This window comes from Gorilla gorilla, chromosome 11 (assembly GCF_029281585.2).
Source record: "Gorilla gorilla gorilla isolate KB3781 chromosome 11, NHGRI_mGorGor1-v2.1_pri, whole genome shotgun sequence".
In the NCBI taxonomy this organism is placed as follows: Eukaryota; Metazoa; Chordata; class Mammalia; order Primates; family Hominidae; genus Gorilla; species Gorilla gorilla.
In genome coordinates, this window is record NC_073235.2 from 70,340,183 (window position 1) to 70,358,394 (window position 18,212).

Here is an 18,212-nt window from a genome sequence, read left to right on the forward strand (position 1 = left end):
CTAGACTTTGTAAATTTTAGATAGTGAATACACTAACAGCTTTCTGGTTTCTAAGAATATCCATTAATATCAGCCTCCCCCAAAATAATGGGCCGAATGAATACTCTTTTTGTTATCACATAGTTCATCATTTTTAAATTCTCCCAGCTGCTGTTTATATTAGTAGGATGTCTTTCCTCTCATCCTCTTCCACATTTCTAATAAAAAATACTGGCATTTCCTTTCCCAGTGGAGAAGCCCCACCCGAAGCCCAATCACATTGCCAGGCTTCTAGGCTCTAATGATTAAATAAGTGATTGCTCTGCCTAGCTTTAAAAATGTGTCTTATATAAGGCAGTCAAGACACAATATCCATCACTGTAAAGGAAGCCAAGCATTTATTTAAAATAATGAAATATCCTCATTTTCATTTTTCCCTGAGAGGATTGTAGTGATGTTAAAAAATTCTCTGAATTCTAGAACTAGGGCAACACATTGATTTGAAGAAAGCTATAATCTTCCCTTCTAATTTGAAGTATACTTTCTCCTCAGTGAAATAAAGTGTGGCTTTCAGAATAGCAAGAGCCCTAGGCCCACACACACAAAGACATCCTCGTCCCAACCACTCCTCTTTCAGGTCGGCCCCATTCTTCCCAAGGCAGGGATTTATAAAGACCTTTTCAATAAATGTCAAGGTATATTAAACTAAAAAAGAGAAAGGTTCAAATCATTTCTTCCAGATTTGGGAGGGAAATGATTTCAACTGCCAAGTCATGATGAATATTACCTCTTGCTTTACACCACTGCCTCATTGCAAATGAGTAAGTTGGGTAAGTTCAATTATGGGGTCTCTTGGAAAAGATTCATAATAAATTTTTAAAAGGAACAAATTAGCTCTTTGTCTATCTGAGGCAGAGGAGTCAGAACACTTATTCCTATGAGCGTTCAGGGATTTCAACATCTATGGGTAGATTTCCTTAAATAGCCAAGGAGGCTGACTTAAAAGAAAGGCTAGGAGAGAGAGTCAGCCCTCTGTGATTTGGAGAGATAATAAGTTAGCAAACTGGATAGCATAATGGTTTATGAAATTCTTCCTTCAAGGACCATTATCTAGTGCTAATAGTGTTTTATGTCTTCCTCTCCTGTGCTTATTTACAGCATAATTATAAGAGTGAGAAAAAGGGGAGGAGTTGGGTATCAAAATAACCATATGCCAAATTAATGCAGCCAACTAGAATCTCTGGCCCTTGGGGCTTGTTTATCAATTAGTTCTGTTGCAATCTGAGTTTCTGTTTTTCCCCACAGAATGAAGATACTTTGATTTCACTCATATGCCATCTCCAAGGAAAGTCATTTGAGATCAAAACATTTTTCAGAAAGGATCTCTTTTCCCCTTTTCAATATCATGATGTACTGCACAGCCAGCTCCTCACTCATTTCAAGACCATTTCATAGCACAAATAGTTAACCCTTTCTCTCTGTCTCTCTCGCGTGCTCTCTTTCTTTCCCTGTCTTGCCTCCCTTTTAGCTGGCTAATGTTGGGTTTTTTTTTAACTGCTTTATCTTTCTTCACCATGTTTTTAAAGTTACTATGCAAATCTCTATGTTAAAGCCACTTGTGTATGCCATATGTGATCTGTAAATATTTAACAGAAGTTATTCAGAGTCAATAACAGAAGTTATTCAGAGTCAATTTTAACAGAAGTTATTCTGAGTACTAGTTTGAGACAGTATAATATGTAGTAGTAGTTTGCAGTGAGACAGGAGAATTGTTTGTATTCTCCAAAACCAAGCCAGTACATCAGGAACTGCTGGTTTGGGAAATGTGCCTCAATCCCAGCTTGAGTTTCTCAACTAATCTGAGTTTTTAAAGGGATCAGAGAAAACAAGGTGGCAGGAGCAAGGAATTGCCTTAAACTGTGATATATTCTTCACATGGTCTTAGGAAAAGAATCTCAACTGGCTTTTCTTTTTTTTTTTCATCTAAAAATAAAACAAATTTTGCGTCCCTTTTCACACTCGTGCTTCATTCTTCTTTGAATGCTAATTACAAATTTTTCACCCTTTGAAAGTTGGTTTACCGAAACCCAAATTACTTGCTCAAATCAGGAAAATTAAAATGTAAAGGAGTGAAGTCTTGCGGAGCAAAGTACAGACAGTTCTCCACTTTGATGAGCTGACTTAGGATTTTTTGACATTACCATGATGCCAAACCATCATGATTTCAAGTAATGTACAGCATTCAATAAATTATGTGAGTTGTTCAACACGTTATTAAGAAATAGGCTTTGTGTTAGATAATTTTGTCCAACCAGGCAGCACATTTAAGTTACGCTCGGCTAATCTATGATGTTTGGTAGGTTAAGTGTATTAAATGAATTTTCAACTTAGGATATTTTCAATCTACAATGTGTTTATTGGGATGTAACCCAATCATAAATAGAGGAGCATTTGTGCTTTGTTACTGTAGCTATAGCAAACTAATACAGTAGATAACCTGTGGCTCTGGAGGCCGGAGGAATTTGCAGGAGTGGGCAGAATGGCCACAGCTGGGAAACACAAAGATAACAGAGCCAAAAAACAGTAGGGGTAGAAGTCAAAAACCACAAAGATGCTCTCCTAATATAGCATGAATCAAAAAAAGCCAAGCAAAGGAGACAAAAACTTAGTAAAAGATTCAAAGACTGAACCAGAGATAGCAAGTCATTCTGTTCTCAGCTCAGATGTCACCTCCTTAGAGAGTGACTAATTTAAGGTAGCCCTTCTCCCCCATCCCACCTTTGTTTAGTCTCTATCCGATTATCCCCCTTACCACTACCTGAAACTGTTTTTGCATTTGTTTATCTTCTGCCTCTGTCTCCTAGAAAGTAAGAGAGAGGAGACATTTGCATTCCCTTTGTATTTCCAAATCTACTTCATTTGTAGATTTGTTTTCAACATTTTTCAGATGTCTTACCAGCTCACTGCCTGGCACCTAGTAGTGTTCAGTGCATCCTTCATGAACAAATGAAGTAGATTTAGAAATGCAAAGGAAATAAGAAACTGGAGACATTCCTTGAGACACCAGAGGATGGAAGCAAGCTGCTTGATGAGGCTCCTGCAACCTTGCCCATGGTGAAGGGAAGCTCAAATGATTGCCAAGCCAATTCGGTGTAACTGGCAACCAAGACATAAGAAATCAGTGTTGACTTGTACTTGCCTATAGTTAGGATTCTCCAGAGAAACAGAACCCATAGGATATATTTAGATATAGAGAAAGAGATTTATTATGAGGAATTGTCTCATGAGATTATGAGGGCTGAGAAGTCCCATGATCTGCTCTCTGCAGGCTGAAGGCCCAAGAAGAAACCAGTGGAATAGTTTCAGTCCAAACCCAAAAACTTGAGAATCAGGGGAGCCAATGTTGTAAATCGCAGTCTGAGCCCAAAGGCTCGAGAACCAGAAGCACTGATGTCTGAGCTCAGGAGGAGATGCATGTCACAGCTTAAGCAGAGATAGCAAATTAGCCCTTCCTCTAAGTTTTCGTCCTATTTAGGCCTTCAGTGAATTAGGTGATGCTCATTTACATTGGTGAGGGCAGTCTTCCTTACTCAGCCTACCGATTCAAATGCTAATCTTTGCCAGAAACACCCTCACAGACACACCCAGAAGTAATATTTCAGCAGCTATCTGGGCACCCCTTAGCCCAGTGAAGTTAACACATGAAATTAACCATCACACTGCCTGAACCATGAAGATGGACATGAAGCTGGCACCCCAAACAATGCACAGGTCACCAGAGACACACTACCCACCCGCTCCTAGGCCTTACCTCTGGCTGTACAAAAGAATTGCAGCAATTCTGTGGGTTTCTTGAAATAAATTATTCAGAATAACAGACAATCTACCATGCAGTTTCTAGGAGAAATACATGCTTCTTAAATTGAAAATTCTGCCCCACTAACTTCCTGAAAGATGAAGGTGGATAGTTACTGAAGAGTTCTGTGAATGAGGTAATCTGAAATACAGTAAGGCCCCTGGGGAAAAGTCTTTCAAGTGTTCCAGTTGAATGTGTCTATTTAGAGGGATTTGTATTTAATGGATGACAAGTTAATGTGTCATCAGTGTCTGTGGCTGTGGCGAAGCTGCTAGGAAAATGACAAGTGTTACACGTGCAACTTCCTATTTTACTGATACACTAACTGGTCTGTTAAAAAAGATTTTTTTTTAATCTTGTAAAACTGAAAGAACTTTCCAGAGGTTTCTGCTTTTGTGGTATTCTCTCTCTTTTTTTTTTTTTTTTCTTTTCAGTGGGCTTTTGGCTTTGAGTTTTCCAGGAAGGAGACAGATTTCTCAAGCAGAAAAACCTGTACTCACTAAGCTGGATGAACAAACCAAAACACTAACAGCCATACTATTTCTTTAGAAGAATGGATCAATATATGTCCTCAGGATCTAAAACCATAAACTGATGAACTGACATAATCCCCTCACTCACAATAGATCCTGCACTTTGTATCATAATACCATCTGCCTGGACAGAACCCTTTCCCCGGAAGCTCAGATGATTTGGCAATGGTTGTTAATACCTGTGATGTATTTGGAGATAAAACAGATTTATTTGTGCCCTCTCTTTATGTTTAAGGCTACTGAGACACAGAAAATCCACACCACAAGTCAGAATTACTCAAGGAGTAACCATGGACATACTGACCCATTACCAACTACTTTATCCAACTTACATGAAATGAATCTTTAGAGTTCCGTGCATCATGCTACTCTTTCTTGTCTTTAGTTACATTACTATTTCTGGCCCATGGGCATATTTTTGTACTGTTTTGCCACCTGAGAAATCTGTTTGGTTATAAGCAAAAAGGCTATTTTTTAATACCCCTTGCTATGAGTTCTTATTGTCCTTAGCCACTCTTTCTTTAGGTTTTCAGCAAGTTTCTTTTCACACTTCAAATTCTGTTTTTTTAACAGAGGATTTACTAGATTCTAACTTGCATTCAGTATTGTCTAAGATGTAATACTGTGCCTACTTTTGTTCTCACGTCTGAAGACAACAGGAAAAAAAGTCAGTAGAAATAGTGATTCTGTGTGCGTGTGTGTGTGTGTGTGTGTGTGTGTGTGTGTGTGTGTGTGTATGTTTCAGGTCTTCATAGAAAAGAACCTGCTACGTGTTTCTAAAGCTCTTTAACAGTTTCAGCTTCCCCACCCTGCTCTCAGCATCTTCAAGCTTTAATGTGCTCTTTGCAAATCATCCCTTTTTGCACTTTTTGATTATCAAGAATCCCTACAGAATTGGTATAGCACAGTGTGTAGGAAACTAGAATGAACTAGAAAAAATCCAATCAATGGAACCACATCTAAGAAAATAAATGCATGAGGACGGGAGTGGTGGCTCACACCTGTAATCCCAGCACTTTGGATGGCCAAGGCCAGAGGATCACTTGAGCCCAGCCAAGGTTGAGACTAGCCTGGCCAACACAGTGAGACCTTGTCTCTACTAAAAATAGAAATTTTTTAAAAATTAGCCAGGCATGGTGGCATGTGCCTGTAATCTCAGCTACTGGGGCAGCTGAGGCAGGAAAATCACTTGAGCCCAGGAGGTCAAGGCTACAGTGAGCTGTGATTGTGCCACTGCACTCCAGCCTGGGTGACAGAGTGAGACCCTGTATTAACATGTTAATAAAAAATAAATGCTTATATCACTGGGCGAATAGCAGCCTGAGATGCTCCCTGACACCCTGGGCTTTCCCATCCAAGATATTGCCTATGTCTCAACAGGCCTTAGGAAGCTTGGAAGTGGCTATTTATGTAGTCACTCACTAGCTGTGTGATCTTGAGCAAGCTACTGAATGTTTCTGAGTTTCCATTCTCTCATCTGTCAAACGGAGAAAATTGTACCTCTCTTATAACACTGTAAGGAATGAAACTCTAAAATATAAACAGAATAGAATGGCATGGAATGCACCATACAGCACAGTGCTTCCTACAGGCCTTTTAAAATGAGAGCTACAGTAATAATGGTAAGAAGTATTATATTTATTACCTGTCCAGAAAAGAATGCTCATTCTTCTGTTAAAAAAAAAAAAGGTGTTTATAAACTTTTTTCATGTTCTCCTCTATTTCTGTTATATTTCTCCTTTTTTAGCTCCTTCTAAACCTCCCAGCTACCTATGTGTATGCAGTCCCTTCCCCCAGAAAATCACGCGGAAAAGTATCAGATAAAACAAACTCTCCGCTGGGCAAGGTGGCTCACGGCCTGTAATCCCAGCACTTTAGAAGGCCGAGGCAGGAAGATCACCTGAGGTCAGGAGTTGAAGACCAGCCTGGCCAACATGGTGAAACCCCATCTCTACTAAAAATACAAAAATTAGCCAGGCATGGTGGTGCACACCTGTAATCCCAGCTACTCGGGAAGCTGAGGCAGGAGAATCGCTTGAACCCAGGAGGTTTCAGTGAGCCGAGATCGCATTGTCACACTCCAGCCTGGGTGACAGAGTGAGACTCCATCTCAAAAAACAAAACAAAACAAAAACAAATTCTCACTCTTCTAAGAAATAGAACTATGCAAGAGGAGAAATCCTTAATATGAATGAGTGAACTGCTATTGAAATAAATGGGGCCGGGCACGGTGGCTCACGCCTGTAATCCCAGTATTCTGGGAGGCCGAGGCGGGCAGATCACGAGGTCAGGAGATCGAGACCCTCCTGGCTAACATCGTGAAACCCCATCTCTAATAAAAAATACAAAAAATTAGCCAGGCGTGGTAGCGGGTGCCTGTAGTCCCAGCTACTTGGGAGGCTGAGGCAGGAGAATGGCGTGAACCCAGGAGGCGGAGTTTGCAGTGAGCCGAGATTGCACCACTGCACTCCAGCCTAGGCAAAAGAGCGAGACTCGGTCTCAAAAAAAATAAATAAATAAAAAATAAAATAAATAAATAAATAAATGGAACAGGATTTGGGGAAGATAAGATCCTCCTTCACACCCTTTAGGTTTCACAGATGGGTAACTAGCTACTTAGCTCAGGACAGTGTCTGAGAACCACTCACCATCTGACCCCTGCTAATCTCTCAACCCGCCCTCCCGCATCCTCCTCCCCATCATCCTATCCTCTTCTTTTACTCAACTAGTCCTGGTACACACCATGCTCTCTCTCATTTTATGCCCTTGCATATGCTGTTTCCTTTGCCCAGAATGCCTGACCCCCATCCAGATAATTTCTAGCCATCCTTAAAGATTCAACTTGGCTCCCCTTTAGTGAACTTGCCATAGCATCTTCCCCAGGACTCCCTCATTGTTTGACTCTGGCATGGGTGGAGGAGTGAGATTCACGTTACAGCTAGTGTGAATGGCACCCTCTGGAGTGGTACTGTGGACATTCTGCAGGACTTAACCTTGTTCTCCCACATTCTGCCCAGCATTCTTCCCCTGCATATTCCAGTAGCCTCCTAATGTAAATTTTTATTTCACCGTTTTATCCATTTACATGAAACCTTTCCTCCTAGTCTAGCAGTTTCTTAAGGGAGGAGTATGGATTCTGTTTCTGTTTGTCCAATACTTCACATACAACCGGCACTCAATAAACATTTGATTAATTGGTTGATTGATGGATGCATGGATTAACAAATGAATGAATAAATTCAAGAGTTGAATGAAGGCTTAACCATAGAGATAGAGGATAATAACTTGTGAAATGAACTCTCTAGAGATGAGGAAGGAACAATAAAAAGGAGATCAAAATGTAAAGTCGAAAAATCCTCCATTAACAGCCTGATTACTGGCTCCCAAATATTACCTGACAGGAGCCTCTTCCAGGAGAGGCTTTTGGGGAGGCCCTTAACATCTTACTAATAGGTGGCTCACAATGGAGTAGGAAAGTATGCAAGAGGACAGAGCAATATAATGACAAAAGTAGACTAAGAATCAGATACATAGCCTAGGACAATGGCAGAGAAAGTTTGCTTTCTAGTACCATCTTGGGACTTACTTACAACCTTTTGTAATTGAAATGGAGTCCATGTCTGTATATCCCAAGTTGAGAAGCTCTTTTTTTTTTGAGACGGAGTCTCACTTTGTCGCCCAGGCTGGAGTGCAGTGGCGCGATCTCAGCTCACTGCAAGCTCTGCCTCCGGGGTTCACGCCATTCTCCTGCCTCAGCCTCCCGAGTAGCTGGGACTACAGGCGCCCGCCACTACGCCTGGCTAATTTTTTGTATTTTTAGTAGAGACGGGGTTTCACCGTGTTAGCCAGGATGGTCTCGATCTCCTGACCTCGTGATCCGCGCGCCTTGGCCTCCCAAAGTGCTGGGATTACAGGCGTGAGCCACAGCGCCCGGCCGAGAAGCTCTTTTTTTCTATTCCTAGTTTCTCTCACTTCCTTTTGCTTACTGTTTAAAGTTTCAAGACTTGCTGCATATCACATCCTTCTTTTTATCAGCTATGGTGCACCTTAGAACAGAAATTTCTCCCGGGAGGACAGGATACAGGAGCCTATATTTAGAAAGTACTTATTATGGGTTGGATGAAGGCCTAACTATGCCTAGAGTCAAGCTGCTTGGAGCCATTCTAATATTCATTTAGTTAGAACGGTAACCACACTGAGTTATTGCTGGTCTCATATGGATCATATATTCACAGTCAGCTCTTGGCTTAGACAAGAAGATATATATTGTCTCTGCTGTTCACATCGTGTATTTTTATTTCATTATGACTATTGTGCTTAGAAGCATGATTTTCAATCTATATTCCCAATTAAATTATTTCTACACAGTCTGTACATGTAAGCACATGGTTTTCTTCGAAGCAAACTTTGTTAAAATTGATATCTATTCTCTACTATCTCTGCCTTCCAGGACTACCACATTCTGCTCTAACGAGAAAGGAAGAAACAATTTTTTACATGAATGGACTTCATAACCAGGCATATAGGAACTGGCACGAAGTTTTAAAAGTTCTAGAAAGCAGTAGAAGTTCTAGAAAGAATGAGAGTTCCAGAGGAAAATTAAATTTGAACACCAGCTGAAGTCTCCATCACATCTTCATTGGATCTGTGGCCCCCAAACTCAATTGTCCCTCTCATTATACTCATATTGGGTTTATAGGCAAATGTAACTAGGTAAAAAAAAAATTAAAAGGGCCAGTATAATTTCATCAAGGGAACACATGGGTGAATTGTTGAAAACCATAAAAAGTGACACCGTTTAGAACAACTCCAATATAAATGCTGCCAGATGTCTGAAAGGTCACTTGGGTGATGGGTTCCATGCTTGAGAGGTCAGCATATCCTCTGCATGAAGTGTCATAGAAAACTAGAATTAGAGCTCAGAGTTATGGAAGCCAAAGTAAGGAGAAAAGGAGGAACGGTTGGGAATTACTTCTAAGTCTGAACCAAGAGAGACACAGCATTAGCAGAGATTTTCCAGTGTGATAAACACATACTCAAATAGAGAGTTAGAGAAAGCAAGGAAATGTTGAGAATCAATTCCTTCACCAGAATCAAGCAAACAAAAGCTCAGACTCAGAAACTGGAAAAGAGATATGAGGCCATGGGTGAGATTTCCTATCTTGAAAGAAGACTTTAGTGCCAGAAAGTATGTCACTGTTAAAAAAAAAAAAAAAAAAAAAAAAACCTCATGTGAAGAGGGGGAATTCTTATTTAAAAATGACTAATGTTCCACTTACTTCATCTTCATCTAGAATTTATAATGTATGTATTTCTTAATTGGATATGAATATACATACACAACTTCTATTAAGGAGAGAGGAAAAGGGGAGATGGTTATGACAGGAAGTTTTTGGTACTGATGGAAATGAATGATCATGTGTATTTTAATCCTTGAGGGCAATTCTTACACCCTTGTTATGTTTATTTCAGGATGTAGAACGATGACATAAATCTAAATGACAACTGTACTTTATTGATTTTGCAGAGTTAAGAGGAAGATTTATGAGTCATGGAACCCTCCATCAGATTTGGAAGAAAGTAGAATGAGCGCAGAGGTGACAGACAGCCACTGAGGCCCATGGACAATCTCCACCTCACGCTTCTCTATCAAACTTGAAGATTTATTAGTAATATGCTGCCTTTGGAAGATGAAAAGAAACTAGTGCCAAGGAGGCGTATTCTTCAATATTTGGAATAGACGTGTTCTCAAGACAATGGCTTCAAAGGTCTCCTGTTTGTATGTTTTGACAGTTGTGTGCTGGGCCAGCGCTCTCTGGTACTTGAGTATAACTCGCCCTACTTCTTCTTACACTGGCTCCAAACCATTCAGCCACCTAACAGTTGCCAGGAAAAACTTCACCTTTGGCAACATAAGAACTCGACCTATCAACCCACATTCTTTTGAATTTCTTATCAACGAGCCCAATAAATGTGAGAAAAACATTCCTTTTCTTGTTATCCTCATCAGCACCACTCACAAGGAATTCGATGCCCGTCAGGCAATCAGAGAGACGTGGGGGGATGAGAACAACTTTAAGGGGATCAAGATAGCCACCCTGTTCCTCCTGGGCAAGAATGCTGATCCTGTTCTCAATCAGATGGTGGAGCAAGAGAGCCAAATCTTCCATGATATCATCGTGGAGGACTTTATTGACTCCTACCATAACCTTACCCTCAAAACATTAATGGGGATGAGATGGGTGGCCACTTTTTGTTCAAAAGCCAAGTATGTCATGAAAACAGACAGCGACATTTTTGTAAACATGGACAATCTTATTTATAAATTACTGAAACCCTCCACCAAGCCACGAAGAAGGTATTTTACTGGCTATGTCATTAATGGAGGACCGATTCGGGACGTCCGCAGTAAGTGGTATATGCCCAGGGATTTGTACCCAGACAGTAACTACCCACCTTTCTGTTCGGGGACTGGCTACATCTTTTCAGCCGATGTGGCTGAACTCATTTACAAGACCTCACTCCACACAAGGCTGCTTCACCTTGAAGACGTATATGTGGGACTGTGTCTTCGAAAGCTGGGCATACATCCTTTCCAGAACAGTGGCTTCAATCACTGGAAAATGGCCTACAGTTTGTGTAGGTATCGCCGAGTTATCACCGTGCATCAGATCTCTCCAGAAGAAATGCACAGAATCTGGAATGACATGTCAAGCAAGAAGCATCTCAGATGTTAGGATTTTTACCAATGTAAATATGTTTCTTTTCTTTTTTTAAGAAATGGGACCTGAGGTGTTGGTATTTTCCAGGTGTTGGGGGAAATGAACTGGTGAAGGGGTTTTGTAAAGTTTTTGCTTCCTGCTATAAATTCTTTTCTTGGATTACCAATTTATAAATGTTAGACTCTGGTCATAGAAACAATAAATGAGTTAGAAGGGCCAGATTTCATTCTCAGTCCCAGAGAATTGCTATTTATCTCAAAAAGTGACTTCCAAACAACTCTTAGGATTGACATACTGTGCATCTGAGATAAAAATTTGGTTCTGGGAAACTGAAACTCACAGTAATGTGTCATATCATCCCTGCAAAAATTAATACGCAAATAGAAACCATTTTCAAAAGCAATTCAGAAAGGATGCACAGTCAGGAAGACACACTGGATGTGATTATTAATATCGTGTGTTGTTACATTATATTTTTACATATATTCCCATGTAATATGTACAGTATTTGCAGTTCCACCAAGAAATGAACTTGGTACCTGCAGAGTGGCTGCAGTTAAATAGATGGGAGTTTAAATTTGAGAATCAAACATTCTATGTGTTTGGAAGACAACTCTGCTTGCTCATCCAAGGATTAAATCTGGTCAGCAGGTGGAATGTGTATAAAATGCTACTTAACAAAGTAAACAAAAGATTTTTTTTCTTTTTTTTTCTTTCTTTTTTGTTTTGCTCTTTCAGAACAATCATTAAATGGTGCCTCCAAGGAAACTTTGCCAAATGTAATCTCACCTGCTTCCTTCCAGACAGTGTCGCTAAGTGCATTTCACAGTTTTTGGATCTGGCAGGCATATGTCTCTATGTAGAAAATAAGTTGGTTGGAGGCCAGAGAACAATAAATCACATAGAGAAAATACAAATTTAAGTATGCATTATAAATAACATAAGCTTAGCAATAGCATAAGATGCCCCCACACACACACATTTGCAAAGCACATGAGAAAATCTTTAAGGGTGTCAATATTATTGAAAGACTTGGCCCTACTTGCTAACATCTGAAAACACCAGAGCATGTTCAGCAGCAATGCTGTTATGAGGCATTTTGGGGGCTCTGTGATTGAGGAAGGATGGGGAAGGCCAGGTTCGGGTCCCGTTGATGCCACCATACTTATTGGGCCATATGAGTAGGCATCATAATCTTGTGCTTCAATGTGTTCATTTATAAAAATGGCTGTAAAAAACACCTACCTCACAGGTGCTGTGAGAGCAAATTGCATTTGCTAAGTATTTTGAGATCCTTAGCTTAAAAGGTGCTACGTAATGCAATGTATCATGCATTATGCTAAATGCTAAAATAATTGCATAATTACAATGATGGTCATCAGTAGCAGTAATATCATCTTAATATAAAATCTGCTGAAATAAAGATCAGCTGTGAACTATCACTGCACCTAATTCTACCAAGGCTTTGACTTTTCCTTGGCTGTAATTTAGGTGTTTGGGAAGGCTTCCATTTCTCTGCGATTTCTTCTGGTTTCAATGAATAAGTGACTAGGTCAGTGTGTTGCCTTGATATCCCAAGGTGCTGAAAGTAGAGGCAGCTGCCTTTCTTTGGGAAGGAACCTCTGGCTGGGGGTATATTACAGTAAATGAAGCATATACTTTGCAAAATGCATCACGACAACTTAGATCTCAGGAACCACTGAATCTGAATTCTCTCTAAGAACTTTGAGCGCAGGTAAAGCTAGTTCACCTCTTTCAGAAGCAGCAGAATAGGCAGTCAGCAAACCTGCACATTGCACATCTTCTACCATTTATTAGAAAACACCTGTTTGTTCTCAAAGAAAGCCCCACAGCTGAAAGAGTGTACCTTTTTTATTTATTTACTTATTTTTTAACCTGACCCCTGGAGCCCCCCGTAGGAGTTGATAGCAAACAGATAAGACACAATGAATAAGTGGAAGTCATGGCTTGATTCTGCAAAACATGATCTCTCATCCCCCGCCCTAAAGGACCTGATATGAGACAAGACTTCCCATCCCTTAACACATCTTCATCTTATGGTCAGCAGGACTGCTGGTTTTGATTAGACAATAGCAATTAGGTAACCTGGGGAGAGATGGATCAGCACAAGGTGAACCACCCTCCAACCTGCAGCCTCAACTGCTGTGAGTTCCAATCACTGGGAAAGTCTCACGACTTCTTACTTGGTTTACCTTCGAATTGTGCAGCTGAATCAAGCCTCTGTCTCATACTATTGCCTTGCATCTACCCCATGCTCAGTCAAACCACCTCTGGTGTCAAGAAATTACACATTATAAACATCATATATGTACACCTATGAATCATTTTATATGAGTGTGCATACATTATGATACAGCCCTAATCTTTAAAAGGAGCAAAAATCAGAGAATCATATGTCTTAAAGAACTATTTCCTTACTTTTTTATGCTAGGTAATGCCCATGTGACAAACATGTAAATATTCATCAAAGACCACATGTATATATTTTAAAGGCGTTTTTTCTTCTCCCCAACTGTATGTATAGCTAGAATCTGCTTGCTGTGTAACCTTTTCTTCTGCATGGAGCTTTTGGTGAAGCAAGGCCATTTGTCCAGTGTTTCATAGCCTTAAGCATGTTTGCCCTTCGTTTTTTGAATGTTCAAAAAATGTTTAAGTGATCAAGAAAAAGCTCTAACTTTCGACTTTTGTTAATTTTATGACATGACACTGGCCAAAATATTGTTTCAATTACTGTTGAGCCATTCTTATCATTTCCCTGACATAAAATATGCAATGTTTTAGACAGTATTCTATCAAGAGTCTCTCAATTTTTACAAAAACTCTTTTTTTCCATTATGCACTGGATAATAACAGTATCAGTGTCTATGTTCTTAAAGGTCCTTTTTTTAATTTACTTTTTGGAAAAACGTTTCTCTTTGGTGGCTAGTTTCGGTGGCTTGGTGTCTTCTTATATTGGAACAAGTGTCCATTTCAATATATAATATTGTATTTTTAAATAACCAGAATCAACAAAACGAAGATCACTTTTAATTTGGATTCAATTCAGAAGAATAAAACCCCTTTGCGTGACACGATATGGGGAAAATAAACTATTTACAGAAGAGCCAAGGAAGAAGTTTTTCAGTCAAATCTCTTCTATCAAAAGACAATGGAATATTTACCTAAAGCATCTGGGATTCATTTTTTACCTTTCCTAATATGTGGGTTTAGTGGGAGAATTGATTATGTCATTTCTTCTGTAAAGGTGAAAATAGTTTTTATAAACAACAAAGTAACTTGTGAATGAAAGAAGTAATTTACTAGAACAACGCTTGTTGATGATAATTGACATTTAGGTATAACGTTATATATGAATGATTGTATTTATGTATTTATTTGTCAAAATTGTACATACTGTTTCACCAAAAGTAATTGTCTGTAAAAGTGCACTCTCCAGGTTTGTAGTACTATTTAGGGTTACATGGGTTGCCAATCAAGCTGCTAATCAGAATACTATTTTTTTGTATCAATGTTATAAAACTAAAAATGACAGACACTGAAGATATCATTACATTTTCTTCACCTTCCTCTTGAAATGTAAACTGTTGACTGAAAGCGCGATGCTTATGTACAGGCCCATCTGTCATGAGGAAGATTATGGTTCCATAAAGCTGACTTTTTTTAAACCATTGGGACAAATAAACAGAAGGAGAACAAATGTGTCACTTCTCTTCTTTTAGAAAGAATCTCTTTGGTGAGACGTGATTGTTAAAAGCTGATGCCCTGCCGTTTACCATTAACCTTTTCCACAATCTCAATGTAGGTAATAGTTCATGCCATTCAGAGCTCATCCCCAAGAGCCCAGTGCAACAGTCAACACGGAGACTATTCCATCTAGTAAGTAGACCAGTGGCTACTCTGGGATTTAGGAAACAGGGATTCACTTGCCCCTTGGCGGCCTCAAGGAATCATTTTAACCAGCCTCTGTATTAAAGTCTATGGGTTAAACATGCCAACAAACTCCAACTCAGGGGGGCATTCTATTAATAATGTGTTTGGCAAATTAGGACATGTTAAATCTAAGGCAAAAATGTCATTGTCCTGTTTCATCTGCATGTATCCTTTGGAATACTGCATGTTACTTTAGAAGTTTAATTGGATCAGAAAAGATTTATTCAGACATCCTTCACAGCAGCCAAGTAGATGTTGATTGCTGATCCCTGATTATGTAAGCCAGAGACTGAGAGCTATTTAAGAGACAAAAGTTCCTTTTATTATCAATCCTGATCTAGCTAAACAGATACTCACTTTTTTCTTTGTTTTCTTCAACTTATTTTAAGTTCAGGGGTACATGTGCAGGATGTGCAGGTTTATTATATAGGAAATCGTGTGCCATGATAGTGTGCTGCACAGATCATCCCATCACCTAGGTATTAAGCCCAGCCTCCATTAGCTATTCTTCCTGGTGCACCCTCCCCTGAACCCCTCCAGACAGGCTGCAGTATGTCGTTCCCCGCCATGTGCCCATGTGTTCTCATCATTCAGCTCCCACTTATGAGAACACGTGGTGTTTGGTTTTCTGTTCCTGTGTTAGTTTGCTGAGGATAATGGCTGCCAACTTCATTTATGTCCCGGCAAAGGACATGATCTCATTCCTTTTTATGGCTGCATAGTATTCCAGATATTCACTTCTTAATAGAAATTTAACTTTTGATTTACTCCCCATATACCTTGGAGTTCAAAAAGGTAAAGTTTATCAGGTGAGTGGAACTATGTGAATAAACAATAAAATCATAAAATATACAGATTTGTATTCCACATAACTTTTTCAAAGGACCAACATCAAGAGCAGTGATCTAAAAATATAGTCTCCAGGTTGGGCACAATGGCTCACGCCTGTAATCCCACCACTATGGGAGACCGAGGTGGTGGGTCACCTGAGGGCTAGGAGTTCAAAACCAGCCTGGCCAACATGGTGAAACCCCGTCTCTACTAAATGTACAAAAATTAGCCGGGCAGGGTGGTACACTCCTGTAATCCCAGCTACTTGGGAGGCTGAGGCAGGAAAATCGCTTGAACCGGGAGGCGGGGGTTGCCGTGAGCCAAGATTGCACCATCGCACTCCAGCCTGGGTGACAGACCACAACTCTGTCTCAAAAATAAATAAATAAATAAATAAATAAATAAATAAATAAATAAATAAAAGTATAGTCTCCAGACCAAGAGCACTAGACTCATCAGGGAACTTGCTAGAAAAGCAAATTCTCAAGTCCCTCCAGAAACTTCACCATGTGGCTCAGCAGTCCATTTTAATGAGCCTTCTAGGTAACTCCAATGCCCGCTGGAGCTGAGAACACTGACCCAGAGCAGAGACTGGCAAACTACAGTCTGTGAACTCCATCTGGCCTGCTGTCCATAAGCTAGGAGTGGTTCCCATGAACAGCTGCAATGACTTAATGACAGTAGATGCTAACATGGAACTCCAACTAAGCAGGACGTTAGTCCAACACGAAGAATGCCATTCCTCTCATTAGTAGATGTGTATGAGCAATAAACAAAATTGTACTCAGTTATTTTATTTTGAATTCCATCAATACAAAAACAGGAAATTTATTTTTTCTTTTGTTATGTAATGTACTATTAATATATATATATATATATATATATATATATATATATATTTTTTTTTTTTTTTTTTTTTTTTTTTTTTTGAGATGGAGTCTCGCTGTGTCACCCAGGCTGGAGTGCAGTGGTGCGATCTCAGCTCACTGCAAGCTCCGCCTCCCGGGTTCACGCCATTCTCCTGCCTCAGCCTCCCGAGTAGCTGGGACTACAGGTGCCCGCCAACACGCCAGGCTAATTTTTTGTATTTTTAGTACAGACGGGGTTTCACTGTGTTAGCCAGGATGGTCTTGATCTCCTGACCTCGTGATCCACCCGCCTCGGCCTCCCAAAGTGCTGGGATTACAGGCGTGAGCCGCTGCGCCCGGCCAGTACTATCATATATTTTCAAGTTTGCTTCTTGACCTGAAAAGCTTAAAATATTTATTGCACTTTATAGGAAAAGTTGGTCAACCTCTGACCTAGAGAAACAGGAAAACATCTGAAAACGGTGCTACACACAAAATGTTTCCAATATTTATTGCACTTTACAGGAAAAGTTTGTCAACCTCTGACCTAGAGAAACAGGAAAACATCTGAAAAAGGTGCTACATACAAAACGTTTCCAGTTGCGGATGAAAAATCACATCAGCATTGGAACTGTCTTCCCATGCAGCCAGGAAAATGACGATGTAGTCATGATAATGAATTGCATTATAAACCAACAGCTGCATATATTTTTGAAATATTTCCTTGTTTTCTCTGAGTAATTTTTAAAAATTATAAAAGCTTGATTCTAATTGTCACAATTACCCACATCTTAATTAATATATTGCTTAAAGATGTGTGCATATTAGACCTAAAAGGGTGGGTTTCATATAGCTTGATTATCATAATTGCAAGTATTCTATTTTCTCATTTACTTAATTGATTGTCATAGATTTCCAGATGAATTCACACTGCTGAGAGAAAACTGAATACATTTTTAAGAGAAAAACCAAAAATGAACAAAAACAGAAATGGGGATATTTAAAAGAGCAATGTGCCCCACAATATAATCCATGTGAGCATGAAAAATCGCCCTCGATAAGATCTCCTTACCTCCTTGCTGGTTAAAATGGGCATTTTTGTGAAATGAAAGAGAAATGAACGAAAAAGTGTTATTGATTCAACCACATCAATAATAACGCTGGCTCCACACTCTCTTCAGCCAGAGGTGCCTAGTGCTCAAGAAAATTTTTCCATTTAGTTTACCTTCTAGAATCTATCAGTTTAGTACATTATGTCAAGTATTTGTTAGGCCTGTTGCAATGACCTCAGGCCTCACCTGGAGGGAAAATGGCACAAGAGGTGATTTATTCTCTCTCTAGGTTTATTCTAGAGTGTTTACTCAGCAGTGGCTGCCTGATACAGCAGGCTGGGCCGAGTTACATGTGGGGGTTTGTAATGAAGACTATTTTTCAGCAGAAGTGAAGATGACCTCACCAAGCATAAGGTGAGGGGGAAGAAAGCATCAGAGAA

The 18,212-nt window shown here is 39.7% G+C and overlaps 1 protein-coding gene across 5 annotated transcripts in view; it reads left to right on the forward strand.

Moving 5' to 3' along the window:
- Window positions 1–14,808, forward strand: part of B3GALT1 (beta-1,3-galactosyltransferase 1) — a 588,653-nt gene extending 573,845 nt beyond the window's left edge. For all 5 annotated transcript variants that reach the window (XM_055380260.2, XM_063694963.1, XM_055380261.2 and 2 more), the window contains one exon: window positions 9,896–14,808. In XM_055380260.2, coding sequence (XP_055236235.1) covers window positions 10,125–11,105 — 981 coding nt within the window. In that variant the 5' untranslated portion in view covers window positions 9,896–10,124 and the 3' untranslated portion in view covers window positions 11,106–14,808. The remainder of the gene's footprint in view (window positions 1–9,895) is intronic.
- Window positions 14,809–18,212: the final 3,404 nt, after the last annotated feature.